This window comes from Bos grunniens, chromosome 11 (assembly GCF_055505025.1).
Source record: "Bos grunniens cultivar Pamir isolate PY7600 chromosome 11, Bosgru_T2T1.0, whole genome shotgun sequence".
NCBI lineage: Eukaryota > Metazoa > Chordata > Mammalia > Artiodactyla > Bovidae > Bos > Bos grunniens.
In genome coordinates this window covers 8,975,729-8,993,150 of record NC_141175.1, presented here as the reverse complement: position 1 = coordinate 8,993,150, position 17,422 = coordinate 8,975,729, and the positions used below count along the sequence as shown (strand labels likewise).

The 17,422-nt window shown below is 54.4% G+C and overlaps 1 protein-coding gene and 1 long non-coding RNA gene across 19 annotated transcripts in view; one reads left to right on the top strand and one right to left on the bottom strand.

The window, feature by feature from the left end:
• Window positions 1-2,441: 2,441 nt before the first annotated feature.
• On the bottom strand, window positions 2,442-4,910 carry LOC147362474 (uncharacterized). Its single transcript, XR_015136289.1, has 2 exons — window positions 4,693-4,910; window positions 2,442-3,744 (listed from the first exon to the last, which is right to left on the bottom strand). It is a non-coding gene; the product is annotated as an uncharacterized LOC147362474 (long non-coding RNA).
• A 1,192-nt stretch (window positions 4,911-6,102) lies between these two features.
• The window catches only part of DNM1 (dynamin 1), a 43,524-nt gene continuing 32,204 nt past the window's right edge, over window positions 6,103-17,422 (top strand). For all 18 annotated transcript variants that reach the window (XR_015136272.1, XR_015136273.1, XR_015136271.1 and 15 more), the window contains exon 1: window positions 6,103-6,387. Coding sequence is in view for 14 of the 18 variants with exons in the window: in XM_086324871.1 (XP_086180997.1) it covers window positions 6,227-6,387 (161 nt within the window). In the remaining 4 variants the exon portion in view is untranslated. The remainder of the gene's footprint in view (window positions 6,388-17,422) is intronic.

The window sequence follows — 17,422 nt, the reverse complement described above, 5'->3', positions numbered from 1 at the left end:
TGAGGTATGTTCAGAGGGAGAAGAGAGGCCTCATCTCTGCATCCCAAATGAGGCCTGAGGATGTGGCATCACCTGGAGGCCCCATTCTCGCCTCCACGTGGAGATGCACCTTCACCATGAAATAGGCTTGTACTCAGGTGGCGCCATGTCCAGACCTATTTGCTCCAGGAATCTGTCTCTTCTCACGATGATATCATATAGTATTATTACGGTGGTGGTGTAGTCGCTAAGTCGTGTCTGACTCCTGTCACCCCATGGACTCTAGCCTGCCAGGCTCCTCTGTCCATGGGACTCTTCAGGCAAGAAGCTTTCATCCATTTGTGCCTTTACCTACTACTAAGTGAGCTGAGGGGAGCAGAGAACAGAGGTGGGGAGCGGCAGGGTGGGCAGCCCCTTGTTGCTGCCCCTACCCTTCAGAGTGACCTAGGGCAGGGCCCCTCCCTACTTGGGATCTGAGTGTGGCCATCTCTGCTGGACAGGACTGACTTGTGTGTAACAGGCTCACCCAGCCCCCACCCCCCGCTTACCAGCTTCAGCCACAGGGGCAACCTTCTGTCCCCAGAGGAACCAAATCTCCCTCACAATCTCCCCTCTCCTCTCACTCATCACCAGGCTGATTCCTGTCCAGTCTTCACTGCTCCATTCAAACATCACCTTCTCAGGAGGCCTTTCTTTTTTTTTTAACTCCTTTTAAAAATTTTTATGTATTTACTTTTGGCTATTCTGAGTCTTTGTTTCTGTGCAGGCTTTTCTGAAGTTGCAGCACGCTGGGGCTCCTCTCTCGTTGTGCTGCTCGGGCTTCTCCTTGCAGTGACTTCTCTTTTTGTAGAGCACACATTCTAGGGCGCGTGGGCTTCAGTAGCTGTGGCTCCCCGGCTCTAGAGCACAAGCTCAACAGTTGAGTGCACTGGCTTAGTTGCTCTGCAGCATGTGGGATCTTCCCAGATCAGGGATCGAACCCATGTCTCCTGCCCTAGCAGGTGGATTCTTTACCACTGAGCCACCAAGGAAGCCCAAGAGGCCTTTCTTGATTGTCAGATATATCCTCAAAGCTCTCTGTCCACATGGGGAATAACTGGACTCTAGGGCTCACTGGGGCCTGAGATTCTCACAAACTGAGCCATCCAGGGATAGAGTTGGCCCCCAATCCATGCCTCCAGACCTAGCTCTGTCTCTCCTGGACAAATCCTGGCGTGTCTACAATCCTTTAACCTTCCCACCAAGAGGTGACAGCCCAGGACTTCCCTGTTGGCCAAGTGGTTAAGACTCCACATTCCCAATGCAGGGAGCCCAGGTTCGATCCCTGCTCAGGGAACTAGACCCCACATGCTGCAATTCAGAATTCATATGCCGAAACTAAAGATCTCTCATACCACAACTAAGGCCCGGCACTGCTAAATGAATAAAATAAATTAAAAAAAAAAAGAGGTGACATCCTTTGCTACCTTCATGAGGTTGAAGTTTCTTTAGACAGTACAGTGGTAATGATGATTATAATCACAGTAATCGTGGCTCTAATTATTCACTGTTTCAGGCACTGTTCTCATATTTTCTCTGAATTATTACATCATTGAATCCTCCTCATATAACCCTATGAGATCGTTAATAGTCTTATCCCCTTTTTGCAGATGCAGAAACTGAGGTCCAGGTAGGTGAAATGACTTGTCCAAGGTCACTGGGTTAGATAGTGGTTGGGGTGGGATTTGAACACCGGGCAGTCTAGCAACGGAACTGTACCCTTGATCCTCAGTACACAAGAGTATGTGCCTTGTTCCAGACTTATGGGGAGCTCCTCATTGTAAGATGAGGCAGTGCAAGCACAGATGCCTGGACCACTGGTGCCCCAAAGCCCCTGGGAAATCTTGGTGCCCAGCCCCCAGCCACACGGAGAAAGGCACTATGTGGAGCCCCAGCCTGGCCCAGCTGGCTTCCACAGTGACCTTGCCTGACACAGCCAGGTGTCTTGGCTTCATCCACCTGGACTACTTTCTTGTCTTTCTCTCCCCTGTGATCCACATTCTAGGAGGGTTCAACTTCTGCATCTTGCTAACCTCTTCATCCCCTTATGTCTTGTTTGAGGCCTGGCATGAAGTACCTGATCAATACCTGTTGAAGAGGGACTTCCCTGGTGGTCCAGTGGCTAAGACTCCAAGCTCCCAATGCAGGGGGCCCAGCCTTGATCCCTGGTCAGGGAACTAGATCCCACATGCCACAACTAAAGATCCTGAATGCAGCAACTGAAAAAAAAGATCACACCTGCAACGAAGATTGAAGACCCCACGTGCCACAGCTGAGACCTGGCACAGCCAAATACATAAGTAAACATTTTTCTTAAAAGCCTGTTGAAGAATGAATGAATCCAAAGGGCCAGACTCTGAGCAGACGTCATGACTAAATATAATGGCTTGGCTCAAGTGCTGCATAATAAAGCCACTGAGAAATTCAATACAGTCAGCATTTATTGAGCACCTGCTGTATGCCCAACAAAAACCCCATCAGAAGGGACTAGCATTTCATTTCATGTGCATTAAAAGCATGCAGATTACAACAGCTGGTGCAGTATAGGCTATAAACATGGAAGCCCAGAGTCTCACCAAGCTCCATTCACATCTTCACCCCATCATTTTCTGGCTTTGTGCCCTCAGCCACATTCTTCTTTGCGCCTCAGTTGCTTCATCTGTCAAGGAGAACTAATAGGAACTCCTCCCCCGTCCTGAGGGTTGACTCTCTCAGCCCAGTAATCTGGCCCAGGGAGAAATGTCCAATGAGTGTTCCTGTTGCTGATCTGCCGGTACAGTGGTGGTTACAGCTTCAAGGGCTCCAGAGAGAATTCTCCCTCATTAGGGCTCAAAATAGAGGGTCAAAGCCACTTCTCTCATTTAACTCATTGGCCTTCGGGACTCCCAGCTTCTCAGCACCTGGGAGAACCATCTGCAGCATCCCTCCTTTGGTCCTCACCAAGCCCTGTGGGAATGAGTGTGTGTGTGTGTGTGTGTGTGTGTGTGTGTGTGTGTGTGTGCGTGCTCTCAGTCGCTGTCATGTCCGACTCTTTCTGACCTCATGGACTGTAGCTCTGTCAGGTTCCTCTGTCCATGGGATTTCCCAGGCAAGAATCCTGGAGTGGGTTGCCATTTCCTCCTCCAGGGCATCTTCTGACCCAGGGATTGAACCTTTGTCTCCTGCATCTTCTGCATTGGCAGGAGGTTTCCTTACCACTGAGCCACCTGGGAAGCCCCATGGGAATGAGATATGTAGATATCAGGTTCATTTCCTTTCTGATTCCATGCCTTTGCTTATGCTGATTTCTCTGCCCAGAACATCAACCCTTCTCCACACACACACCCCCAAGTGGCATTTTATCCATCCATTCTTCAAGCCTGGCACAATCATTTTCACCGAACCCGAGAACAAAACCAAAGCACTACCAAACAGCGGGAAATTATGCATTTGCGAACAAGGAACTTGACCAATCTGTTCTTACACTGAGAGACCTCAAAGACTTACTGTTGCTAAAAAAAAACAAGTTGCATATAATAATATATATTAGAGCTTCTCCAGCTCTGATGAGATTCCTGTGCACAGGAATCTCCGGGGCTCTTGATTCTTGTTAAATGCAGGTTGTGATCTAGCAGGTCATGAGTGAAGCATGAGATTGTGTATTTCTGACCAACTCAGGGTGATACCCAGGCTGCTCGTCTGGCATGGGTGATTCAGCAAGACAGGATTTATAGTATGATCCCATTTCTGTAAAAAACAAAATGAATATACATGGGATAAACCAGAGAATAAACTCTAAATAGTGGTTATCTCTGGGTGGAAGGATGATCAGAAGTTTTCAAATACTGTGTAAATTCTGATTAATACAATATGTTTCTCTACTGTAATTAGGAAAAACAAACCAGCCACAATGGCGCCCCTCTAGGCAGAGTGTAACTGGCACCCTCTAAATAAATGAATGGCACCAATCCAGGCTTCATCTCTGCCCTCTCTGGTTCTCAGAGCATAACAACGGGCTGGCTGGGAGCAGCCACACAGGATGTGCAGTTCCACATCCACATCCAGCTCTCTGGAAGGTTGTGATCATCAGCATTCTCAAAGCAGTGGTTTAATAAGGGTAGCCTGAGCCTCAGGCCGGGGCCATGCCCTTCACGGGCATTCCAGTCTATCATTATCCCCATTACCCAGATTAGATCACTGAGGCTCAAAGATACGGAGGAACCTGGATCACACAGCTCATCTAAGACCCAGGTCAGGCTCTTGGAATGGGATCCGCTTTTTCCTCTCTGCCCAGATGTTCCCCAGATGTCCACATGGGTTACTCCCGTACTTCCTTCAGGTCTGCTCAAATTTTTACCTTCCCAGAATCCTCCTCCAACCACTATATGCAAAACAGCAACACAGCCCCCACCTCCAGCTTCTCCAGCTTTCTTGTTTTCCAAAGTACTCATGACTATCTGACAGTCATATTCATTGGCTCATTTGTACTTTGTCCTTCTTTTTCTACTAGACTATAAGCCACATGAAGGTAAAGGCTTCATCCATTTTGCTCCCTGCTTTATCTCTGAGGTCTAGCAAAGTTCCTGGCTTAATAAATATGTCTTAAATGAGTGAATGAACCACAGTCTCCAATTTACAGACTACTGATCTCCCAGCAGTGGCCCCGACTCTGTTCACAGATGGTGACCTACTGACCCCCAGTAGAACAGGGCTGCTGCTGTTGCTCAGTCTCGAAGTCATGTCCAACTCTTTGCAACCTCATGGACTGTAGCTCTCCAGGCTCCTCTGTTCTCCAGGGTTCTCTCTCTGTTCTCTGTTCTCTCTTCCCTAGTCTCCTTGTGGGAAGTCCCAGTTAGGTTCCTTAAATGCAGAGGTGGACAACTTGGCTTGGGGTCCCATGGTCTTTCTATGTGAAAAAAATAAATAGGGTAGGGTTTCAAGAGTCCTGGATTCGAGCCCTACTGTTTTACCACCACCCTGATGGTTTGGGGAGAAGACTTCACTTACCAGGACAAGACGTTCCAACTGTCCCAAGAAGACCCTTCCAAGTGTCAGGGCCTTTGTACCTGCTGTTCATTTGGCCTGGCTAGCTGCTTTTCGGAGAAGGCAATGGCAACCCACTCCAGTACTCTTGCCTGGAAAATCCCATGGACGGAGGTGCCTGGTAGGCTGCAGTCCACGGGGTCGCTAAGAGTCGGACACGACTGAGCAACTTCACTTTCACTTTTAACTTTCATGCATTGGAGAAGGAACTGGCAACCCACTCCAGTGTTCTTGCCTGGAGAATCCCAGGGACAGTGGATTCTCCTGGTGGGCTGCTGTCTATGGGGTCGCACAGAGTCGGACACGATTGAAATGACTTAGCAGCAGCAGCAGCAGCTACTTCTCATCATTCAGGTCTCTTCTCAACTGTCACCTCCACAGAGAACCCTCCTAACCTGCCAGGCTAAAGAGAACTCTTCATATGCTGTTTATTTCTCGTGTCATTAGTATACACTATCTTCACTTGTACTGTTTCCTTTATCTGTTTATTCATTTACTGTCTGTCTCCACTGTAAGATCTATGAGGGTAGAGACCTGGTCTGTCTTGTTTACTGCTATATCTCTAACGCCTAGAACAGGATATGGCTTACAGTACGTGTTCAGTAAATATTTGTTAAATTAATGCTCTATATCTTTTCCTTCTAGAAACAGGGAGATTGAGGCCCAAAGGCGGGAAGAGAAATGCAGGAGATAAATTAGTGTTACAACCTAAAGTAGAAGGCAATGAAGCCGAGTGAAACTGAAGGTCAGAAGACTATGACCTTGGAGGAGGCCGTGCCTTCAAGCCTCAGTTTCCCCATCTGTAAGAGGGAGTGAGGCAGCCACGACTACTCTCCAAGGGGTCTGGTACTAAGGGCACCTAGGAGACCTTGCCCGTTTCCAGGAAAGATAACGTGCGATGCAGCATCTGTGCCTCCCCCAGACACGGCTCGAGCGCCCCCAAAAGCCGCAGAAGTTGAAAACTACAGTCCCCATAGTGCCACGGGCGGCGCCTGCGCACGGCTGCCTACCCGCTGCGCTGCGGGCGCCCCCTCGCGGCACCCCGGCGCAGCGCGGCGCTCCGATCCCCGAGGGGCGGGGGGACCCGCGGCGCAGAAAAGCGTCGGAGCGCGCTGCTGCATCCGCGGAGCCGAAGCCGGGAGCCCAAGCGGCGGCCGGATCGCAGCCTGCTGGGCCAGCCGCAGCCATGGGCAACCGTGGCATGGAGGATCTCATCCCGCTGGTCAACCGGCTGCAGGATGCCTTCTCCGCCATCGGCCAGAACGCAGACCTCGACCTGCCGCAGATCGCCGTGGTGGGCGGCCAGAGCGCCGGCAAGAGCTCGGTGCTCGAGAATTTCGTAGGCAGGTAGGAAGCGGCGCGCCCCTGGAACGCGGACTCCTCGCGCCCGGGTCCTCCGGGTCTCGGGACCCGGCCCCGACGGCGCCGGGACCTCGGAGCCCCTGGCGCTGCACGGCGGACAGCTCGGCCCCCCCCGCCCCCACCTCCAGCCAGAAGGAGGAGGCGGCCCTCCCCCGCGACGAGAGCCCTTCGGGGGCGCAGCGCCCTCCACCCCCCTCACCCACGCTGGGCCGCAAACGTCAAGCCTGCGGCCGCGGGCTCACGCCCCTCTCCTCTGCTCCATCCTTTAGGAAGACAGCAGACTCGGGCAAAGGGCTGCTCCCCCACCCCGAACCCCTCATGGGTACCGAGGGGCCTGCATGATTCCCCTCGGTTCTGGGGGGGTCTCTTGAAGCGGGCAGCACCCCTGGGCCTGTGCCCCCAGGCTCTGTGGACAGCTCCCCCTCCTCTCGTGGGGATTCCTGGACTGCGGTGGGGGGACACCCCTCCCGTCGCCCCTGGGAGAGGACATGGCCCCTTGAGCATCGGGGACCAGATACAGTCTCCCCCGTCACACACACCTCTGCGGCTCCGGCCGCCATCCGTGCGCAGCGCGGAAGAGGGGGGAGGCGCGACTGCAGGATGAGGAAGAGGGGTGGGGGGAGCCAGCGCCTCTGAGCCTTCCCCGAGCCGCCGGCCCCTTGCCCTGCCGCCGCCCCTGAGTTGGGGGGGAGGGGGGGGGCGCCTGTCAGTGTCGTCCTCCCCGTGGCCTGGCAGAGGGATTGGAATGGAGGGAGAAAGCGGTGGAGTATAGAGATGACTAAGACAGGGAGGGAGGCGGGCTGGCTGGGAGGGGTGGGGGGAGCCATTTGCACGACCTAATCCCCCTCCTGCCTCGGATCCCACAAGGCGCCGGGAGGGCCAGGTGGCAAGGAGTCAGGGGCCACCACCAAGACAAAGAGCCCTGGGTTTAGGGAGGCAGGCAGGGTCGTGACCACCCCCCAGGCTCTCCCCAAGAAGGGGAGACAGAGATGGGCTTTCCGGGGGCTGAGAAGGAGAGAGAGGCCGGCGCTCTCCCGGGGGGGCTGGAGGCGGAGTTGGGGGGGCTGGGCAGACTGAGGGAGGAGGCAAGAGAATTGCCGCTGACCTCCCCACTCTGTCATCTGCCTTCCTCACCTCCTTCAGAAACCCTAGCTTTCTTCCAATGACCTTCATGGGTAAAGAAGCGGATGACCTGTGCCAGAGAGGGAGGCAGGCAGAGAGGGCTTCCTCCTCCCCCCATCCCAGGGATGGCAGTTCTGGGCTGAGACATCCCGGGTCCCAAGCCATTTCTGCTGTGAAATCTCCAGCGAGTCACTGCCCTCTCTGAGCCTCAGTTTCCCCATCTCTAATATGGGCGATTAGACTGGATGGTTGTCCCCGCGCCTCAAATGACCTGGGAAGGCCCAGTGTCAGCCTCAGGGGTGAGAGAGAAGGATACTGCACTGAACGATGTATCTGTGGGACGTGGGAGAGCCACTGTGGGGGCGGCTGGGCCCATCTGATCAGCAGGGGGGGCGCCGTCTGTCTCCCAGGGAAGGGCTTCCAGAGAACCTCTTTCCTGCTCATGTGACCCCACCTCCCCCCAGAGCTGCAGAGATGCAGACAAGAGACACAGAGATGGTCCCTGTCCCTATGGCCTGACAGTCAGAGCGAGGGGGGTGGGAGGACCCTGGAGGTAATACAGCCCCTGAGCCCATCATGCTTTAGATGACAGTCGTGGACATCCTGCACTTTTCAGGGTACAAACCACAGGCCTGCCTTTCCCCCCTCTACTCACACATGCTCCGTGCCTGCTGCGTGCTCTGGGCAGGGGGCACCAGAGGGCAGCTGACCTCAGCCACCGTCTGCCGGGCCCTTCCCCTGTGCCTCCTGCCAGGCTATATGGGACAGGTCACAAGAGCCCCTTGAGGCGGGTACTGTGATGACCACCCTGCAGGGGAGGAAACTGAGGCACTGAGGTTAGAGACCCTGTCCAAGGTCACAGGGCCAAGAAGGACCGTGTCTGTCAGGCTCCAATCTGGGGCCCGCACCACCTCTAAGAGCCCAACTCAGCACTGAACACAGGGACGTGCAGCTGCATGGGCCCCCACTTTCCCCATCTGAGGAATGGGCCTACTGCCAGCTGCTGCTCTGCCTTCCTGAGACATGGGTATGGGGCTCCAGCAAGTTCACGAGTGTAAAAGCCCCCTTTTATAGACACATGGAAGGGAGATATTGATGTTCAGTTAGGTTTGGGGCCTGTGTGGGCCAGGAGACCTAGCCACTGCCCTCTCGGAGTCCACCATCCAACCGAGAGAGGTACCTGGGGTAGACAGCACAGCAGGCCAGCCACAGCTGACTTCTGCAACTGTTAGCTTGTTGAGGGGTCAAGTGAGATTCAGACTCTGCCCCCAGAGGCTTGGACCCTCTCGTTGCCCTCCACAATCCAATAGCCTTTGACTGCGGCCCCGTGGGAGGATACTCAGGGAGGATACTGCAGGTCTGGGGCAGAGTAGGGGCCCGGCATGCAGTGGCATGCACGGGAATGCATCAATTGATTCTCATGAAAGCTAGTGAGGAGACCAGGACTGGAGTGGGACACAGGTCCACTGGGGTCCCCACAGTCTGCCTCGCCATGGATCCCCACCTCTCCACCCTGGACCAGGTCCCCAGACCCGTGTGCATGGTAACAGCCGCCCTATCTCCTGGGGTTTCCCGGGAGTCAACCCCCCATGGAGAGGAAGTGGAAAATATATCAGAGGAAGCAGAGGCTGCTCCAGGCTTCCGGGCACCCAAGAGGGCCCTGTTGTCATCTCTGCAGTGGCGGTGGCCCAGGCAGCTGCCCAGGACCCTGGCAGGGCTGCTCTGGGTCTATGCTTTTTCTTTGTCTCCCTTTTACAGAAAGGAAGACTGAGGTTGATTCGTTCAGCCATCCAGCAGATGTACGTGAAGAAGAAAACTGGGGGCCATAGTCAACGCTAGGAGTGAAAAGGGCCACTTTCCACAGGGAGGTCAGAGAAGGTGTCTGGGAATCCGTGGCATCTGAGATGAGAACTGAGGGACAAGAAGTCATGTGACTATTTGGGGAGAAGCATTCTAGGCTGATGGAACAGCACATGCAAAAGCCCTGGGGCAGTAACGAATTTGGTATCTGAAGAACAGAAAGGAAGCACTGTGGCTGGTGTTTGGTGAGCAAAGTGAACACAGCATGGGAGAGGTAGGCAGGGGCCTCAGATTAAGCTGAGGAACTACGTTTGTTTTCATTATTATCAGAAGCTCATAAGTAGTGGAATGACTTGAGCTGCTTCCAGCATGTGTGTGACTTGGGAAGGGGGACAGGAAACAGGAGCAGAGGCTGCTGCGCTGGGCAAAGAGGGTCTGGACCAGGGCGTTAGCAGAGAGAAGGGGAGAACGGTGGAGTTCAGGATGTATTTTGGAGGATGGTCCCACAAAACCTGCTGGGGGATGAGATGTAGAAGGTAAGGAAAGAAGAATCCAGGATGACTTTAGCACCTCGACCCTGGTGGGCATTGGTACCATTAACGGAGTCTGGGAGGAGCAGGCTGGGGGTCGGAGGATAAGATCAGGAGTTTGGTTTTGAACTCATTGAGTCTGAGATGTCAGGTGGGCAGTGTGGTGATGCAAGTCGGAAGCTCAGAGGGAAGGCAGGCTGGAAATATAAATTTGGAAGAGATGGGATGTCAAGTCGTGAGCATAGATGAGATCATCTCGGTGGTGAGTGCAGACAGTGGAGTGTGCGTGGGCCCCCGGACACCCCAGCACTTTGTGAGCAGATGTCTGGGGCCCCAGGTTTCCCTTCATCTGCCCCCAGCTGCGTGCCCCTTCCCCACTATACCCATCCGGCACCAAGTCAGGTGTCCTGGGATAGGCTTCCAGGCTCCAGCACCCCTGGCCTCACTCACTCTGAGGCCCAGGCATGCTGACTATCGGGCACTGCCCATCTTCCCTCCTGTTTGGCCCCCCGGGCAGGCCAGGGCCAGCAGGAGTGTGACAGAGGGGCTGAGTGCTCAGGCTCTGGAATCAGACCTGGGTTTGCAGCTTAGCTCTGGTACTTACACTCTGGGCAAACTTGGGCATGTTTTTTAAACCCTGCCCAGCTGCTATTTCCTCATCTGTAAAATGGGGATAATAATAGCACCTCCATCACGGGACTGTGGCGAGTGTTGACATCATGCCCGTAAAGCACTCAGGGTCAGGTCTGGCCCAGAGGACGTGCTCATTCTGTTCCTGCCTGGGCATAGATACCAGCTGGGAGGAGAGGCAAGGATGCAGGTGGGGCAGGGAGCCTGGTGAGTGAGCCTCTGCCCAGAGTCCAAAGGGCAGCCTGGGGGATAGGGTTTTGGTTTCCTCTGCTGACTCTGCCTACCCCAGCTCAGGCTTACTGAGTTGTTGGTCAGTCACTGAGTCGTGTCTAACTTTTTGCAACCCCATGGACTGACTGCAGCCTGGGGATCTTCCCAACCCGGGGATCGAACCAGCATCTCCTATGGCTCCTGTGTTGGCAGGCAGATTCTTTACCCCTGAGCCAGCTGGGAAGCCTTTTGCTCAGGCCCCCTGCCTCCTGTCAATCCCCCGTGTCTGCATTCTGGTCCCAGCACAGACCTTGTGCCAGTCTCTGGCCTCTGAGAGCCCTTCTCTTGGTCAGCCCCAGCCCCTGCCATGGGGGACAGACCATTCTCCACTACTAGAATCTGTCTCTTCCTCTGAACACGTCAGGCTACATCGCATTTCCCAGATTCGGAGACTGAGGCCAAAGAGGATTAAGACATAATTGAGACATCGCAAGTAGAGGGGCGGAGGGAACTGACATCTCCTTGGCACTTGCAGTGCGCCAGGCCCTGAGGATAGAGCTGTGAACAAGCCAGACCCATCCCTGTCCTCGGGGGACTCACAGCTGAGCGGGACAGACAGAGGCTGCATTACACAAACAGCTCTTATGTTGTGGGTTTGAAGAAGGGTACCAGGAGCCTGATGTTGTAGGGAGCAGGAGTCGTCAGGGGGCCAGAGAAGGCATCTGAGCAGTTAGGTCTGCACCTGAGCGAAAATAGGACTTGGTCAGGCAAAAGAGTGAACCACTCCAGGAGCAGGGTCCCCCCTGAGGAAAGCCAGAGGTGGAACCCGGAGGAGAGAAGGGCAGTGAGGAACAGAGATCGCAATGAGATCAGGCTGGTCTGGGAGGCGCTTTGGGCCCTTCAGACACCCCGACCCAGAGAGCCCATGATGCTGTGCCCCTCCCTGCCCAGAGCATGCTCCTGGCACATGCCCTCAGCCAGACCTGTGTGCCCATCCCTGCCAGAGGACATCTTCTCCAACCCCCTGCCCCACCCAGTGGCCCCAAGGAACTGGGAATGAAAGGTGACTCTGGCAGACAGCATCTGATCCCGGCGTCAGGAGAATCGAGTTTCCCTGCCTTGGCTGGGGTCGGAGGGTCAGAAACAGGGAGGGGACACAGGCAGGCCAGTGCGGAGGGGTCAGGTGGGAGCAGAGGCTGCCAGTCACTGAGGCAGTGCTACCAGGCCTGGAACAGGAGGCAGAAGTGGAGCCCATGTGCCGTATGTCTAAATATTCCCGTTATAAATCAAGCTAAGGAATTGCTAACTACAGTGTGTTCTGCCCTCCCACCTTGACAAACACACCTTCAAAGCAACCTGGCAGGATGGTGTGGAATTTAGAATTTCAGACTCCTCAGTTCTGAGATGGGGTAGGGACTCCCTGGGCTGCCCTCATCTTCCAGCTCTATCAGCCTTAGCCTCGAGGTTGCCTCCTCGCACTGAGGGCAGCCCGCAGGTGGGAAAGAACCTAGAGGTACACTTGAGACTGAGAGAAAGTTCCAGGGCACTTAAGTGTGGCCTAGGAGGGCTGCACAGGAGCCTCCCTGGTGGCTCAGTGGCAGAGAATCCACCTGCCAGTGCAGGAGATCCGGGTTTGATCCCTGGGTCAGGAAGATCCCCTGAAGGAGGAAATGGCAACCCACTCCAGCATTCTTGCCTGGGAAATCCTATAGACAGAGAGCCTGGTGGGCCACAGTCCATGGGGTCGCAAAGAGTCAGGCTTGACTGAGCAACCAAAACAACAATGACAAGGAGGGGTGTACAGGCTCCAGCTGGGCACCTTCCCTCCGTCCCCAGGAACCCCTTGCTTCATGGGAAGGTGAGGCCAGAGATCCCAGCAAGGATGGGGCCCAAGCTCAGGGCCCCGAGCCCCCAGGCCCAAGGGCAGTGCTGCTTATCGTCTTCTTGGAACCAGCAACCTCTTAGCAGGAGGAGCATCATCCCCAGTTTTCAAGTGGTGAAATGGCACAGAGAGGGTAAGGGACCTGCCTGAAGTCACACAGCGGTGCATCGGAGGCAGGACAGGAACCAGCATGGGTCTTCTGTCTCCATGTGAATGTCCACCCTCTTCACCCCAACCCCCGTGCGTGCCTCTCCATACACCTCGGCTTCTCCTCCTCTGCTCTCCTGGCTGTCTCTCGGGCACTCTTGCCCCCTTCCTGGACTGAACTCTGGCTAAGGAGTACCAACCGTTTGCAGCAGTCAGCTCTAGCAACTTGGAATTCCTATGTTGTTGTTCAGTCACCAAGTCGTGTCTGACTCTTTGCAAGCCCACAGACCACAGCACATCAGGCCTCCCTGTCCCTCACCATCTCCCAGAGTTTGCCCAAGCTCGTGTCCGTTGAATCGGTGATGCCATCCAACCAGCTCATCCTCTGTCGCCCTCCCAGTGCCCCAGCCGGAGGCCCAGGGTCGGGTCCCAGCTCCTCTCGCATCCTCCCCATCCAGTGCGGCCTACAGACCCTGCGGGTGTTGCCCGAGTCCATCCCTTCTGTGCCTGGGCCATCATCACCTTTGTCCTACCCAACACCCAGGACAGACTCCTCTCTTGCTATTCTCCGTCGGGCAGCTCAGAACTTTCTAGGGCTTCCCAATCCAATGCCTCTGCTTGAAGCCCTTCTTAGCTCCCTGCCCTCCAAGCAGGGCCTTATCTCCTGAGCTGGGCCCCTGAGGCTGGCCGTACCCAGCTGGGCTTCCCCTCTGGGGGCCACCTAAGTATCTTACAGCTCATGCGGAAATGGGCTGTCCCTCTCCCTCACTCTCCTATTCTCTCTGCCAGGAAGGTGCCTCACCCCACCTCTGTCTTCTTCCTTCACTGGCTCAACCTCCAGATCTCACATCAGCCAACACCTCCTCTAGGATGCCTTCCCTGACCACCCTCGAACCCGTGACCTTGGCGTGTGGGGCAGGACTCAGTTTTCTCCCAGAATGAGGGACCACAGAGGAAGAAAGAGGCCCTTGACCTTGGGCTGAGAGCTCCTGGCAGAGGAGATCCAACCAAGGTTATTATGAACGTTTTACCTGTTTATCACTGTGCCACTCTTTTGTCCCCAATCTTAGCACAGGGAAATGAGGCCACCAGCCCAGAAGAGGAGAAACATCTCAGCAGGTGAATGCAATGCTCCCTGGCACACGTAGGCACCAAGCCCAGGATGGGCACTCAGGTGACTCACGACAGCACCAATGGGCAGTCTGCTAGTTAGATCCTTCTACAGTCAGGGTCTCGAGACATCCCCTCATTGGCCATAGGAGGGAGCTGCTGTATTGTGTCCCATTTCATGGATGGGGAAACTGAGGTTCAGAGCAGGGAGATCATTTAGTGGAGCTGAGATTCCTTCACCTCAGGCTGTTTGTGGTAAGAAATAACAAGCCAGGGACTTCCCTGGTGGTCCAGTGGCTAAGACTCTGTGCTCCCAATGCAGGCGACTCGGGTTTGATCCCTGGTCAGGGGACTATATCCCACATGCCACAACTAAGAGTTTGCATGCTGCAACAAAGACCCAGCACAGAGAAATAAATGAAAGAAATGAGGATCCAGAAGTAACTCCATATTGAGCGACTTGGGAAAAGTCCATGCTGAACTGTTAGACAGAGCTGCTACCCAAGTGTGGCTCAGAGCCCGGGTCCATGAGGGGCACCTGACTTTGTCTCTCTGAGCCTGCTTATTCCCCTTCAAGTTGGGAAAACTGGCCATGCCAACCTCACACAGCCGTTTGAGCATCAATCAAGAGGCTGCAGGTTTCTTAAACAACTTTATTAAGGTAGAATTTACATGCTGTAAGATTCGCCCATCTTTAGTGCACACTTCAACGATTTTTAGCATATTTGTGTAACCATCATCACAATCCAATTTTAGACCACTTCCATCACCCCCGAAAGAAACCTCGTGACGATGCAGATTTCAGAGCCCCCGGAAGCATCCTTGGCCAGCAATCAACAATCCATCAGGGTTTGCCATGACTGTTCTTATAAGTGATAAAAATGTTTACAATGCTGAGGCCCAGGTGTTGGGGGTGATGGTGGCTTTTTATTTTTTCAACATCTTATGTATTTTCTGAAAAAAAATTTAATGAGAGAGCATATGATTTTTTTAAAGCAGGAGCAGAAGAAATCGTTTCCGTTTTGAAAGTATAAAGTCATCAACACTTGAAAGAAAGGGAGGGAGGGGGGAGGAAGACAGGGAGGGAGGAAGGAAAGAGGCAAAGAAGAATGGTAGGAGGGATGGAAGGATAAGGTGAAAAGCAAGATGGCATGTTTTCTTTAATATTGAAGAATGGTTGTTGTGGGGAGAGTGCCAGGCTTGGAATCCAGGGCCCAGGGCAGCAGTCTTACCCTGTCACCAACTCGCATTGTGAGCTTGGGCGACCCTCTTTCTTATGCCTGTTTCCACATCTGTACAATGAGGGCGGTGATGGGAAAAATGGAGAAACTCCTTCCAATCAGTCTTTTGGCCGACAAGGGTGTCCCGAACGCCTGCTCCGTGCCAGGCTCTGAGCTGGGTGCTGGGAATACCGTGGTAAAGAGGGCCAACCCAGGCCCTGCTCTCAGGACATTAGAATACCAGGGGAAGCTAAGGCCAGGGCTGCCCTGAAATCTTTAAACCTCAGCTGGAAATTCATGGGCTGTGTGACATGGGCCAGCCCAGGGCCTCCTGGGGCGGCAGGAACAGAGAGGGACTTGTTGCCTGGGGGCAGTCTCACCTCCTCCCCACTGTATTTCTTGGCCCACCCACTCCCTCGCCTCCACCCTGGCTCCCTGCTTCAGAAGGCACCTCACAGTCTGTTGGGCCCCTTCCCTTCCACTTCCAAGGCAAGATTGGGCTGGAAATATTCTGGCCTCCACCCACTCTTCTGGCCAGCCCCCAGGAAACCTATCTTCCAGCTCCCTCCCTGCAGCATCAATTGATGACATGGTCCTGGGAACCCAGGCTGTGTGCTCAGCTCCCTCAACTTTTATTTCTCGTCATTGCTACCATGCCTGAGTACAGACATTAAGTTATATAGGCCTCGCAGAAACCCATTTTGCTGATAAGGAAACTGAGATTCAGAGACGTCTGATGATTTATCCATAGTCACACAGCTCAGACATCCAATGCCGGGCCTGTCTGACATCAGAGTCCAGGAAACAAGAGACTTACAAGGATGACCACCGCTGGGCGCACGCCAGCCCAAGCATGCTACTTTCTGGTGGTATTTGAGCTCAGCAGGACTTGGGAACCAGGGTCCCAGAGCAGTTGTCAGACTAGGAGTGGCAGCTCTGGGTATAATTCCTCCAGGCCCCTCTGGGGTGACAGTGCCAGTTCAGATAGGCCGTATGTGGTGCCTGGAGGTGGTGAGATGTGTTTATTTCATCCCCCCTGTGCTTCAGGTTTGAAGGTACCTCTGCAGATGGCAAGGCAAGGCCTCCCCAGGAAACCACCATCTGTCCAAAATGAGTGGGAGGAGCTGGCATGTCCCCATCCACCCCTCCCACACGTCAGTCGAGGCTGGTGGGCCTGGCACACTTTTCTCTGAGCACCTGTTCTGTCCTCTCTTGGGCAAACCAGGAGCTTAGTGGGAGGTGCAGAGGTGGCTCTGGCGGGAGACCAGATCAGGCCCAAATCTCCAGTGCGAAGGCGCCAGGGGACACCTTATTATTTTTTTAATATTTATTTATTTTTCTGCACCAGGTCTTAGTTGCAGCACAAGGGGGTCATCGTTTAGTTGTGGCATGTAGGATCCTGATCAAGGATCGAACCCAGGCCCCCTACCACTGGACCACCAGGAAGTCCCCAGGGGGCACTTTAACTGAGGGTATGGGGCAGTCTGTCCAGGTGAAAGGAGGAAGCTGTGGAGTTGCTCAGCCATGCTTGCTCCTTCCAGGGTTGCCTGAGCCCCTACGATAGCCCATCCTGTGCCCAGCATGAGAATCCTGTGCCCAGCGTGAGAATCCAGAGGCCAGTGAGGCACTGAGTCTGGATGTGGGAACAGCTGTGCTCATCACTGCCTGTCCAGGCATGAGCCTAGCTGAGAAGCAGGCTTCCGGGTCCTGGGCCCATCTCAGCCATCCCTTCCATTGCTGTGCGGCCTCATAGCTCCCTGCCCGTCTCTGGGCCTCCGTCCTACCCCCTGGACAATGACAGGGAATGAGATGTTCTCTGAAAACTCCTCTTCCTTGAGGTCCATCGTTTCCAGCCAACATTATGTGGTCAGGATCCTGAGATCCAATTCAGTGCCTGGAGGAGGTGAGGCAGACGGTTCTTCAGGATCTTGGATTCCTTGCTGAATTTTGGGAGGATTCTCCGAAGGAGGGGGGCTGAGGACAGGAGGCTCTCCTTGGCAGCCCCCTCCAGCTGCTGAGTGCCCACTGTGTTCCAGGCATGGGCTAAGGCTCTAGGAATCATTGTGCAGCCATGTGTGGTCATTTATGATGCCTCCTTTAGATCATGTGGTTTACAACTGAGGACCCTGAGGCCCTGAGGGTGAAGCAACTTGCCCAGGGGCACCAGGCTGGGGAATGGCCAAGTCAGGACTCGAACCCAGGGCCTCTGCCTGGCGCTGGTTCCTCGTCACCAAGCCAGGAGCCTTAAACTTGATGGGAACATGGGGATTGTGTTTAGAATCCAGATGCCCTCCTCCCCTCCCCTGCGCCCCCCAACCCTGAAGATTCTAACCCAGCCTGTCTGAGGAATGTGCATTTGAACAAGCCAC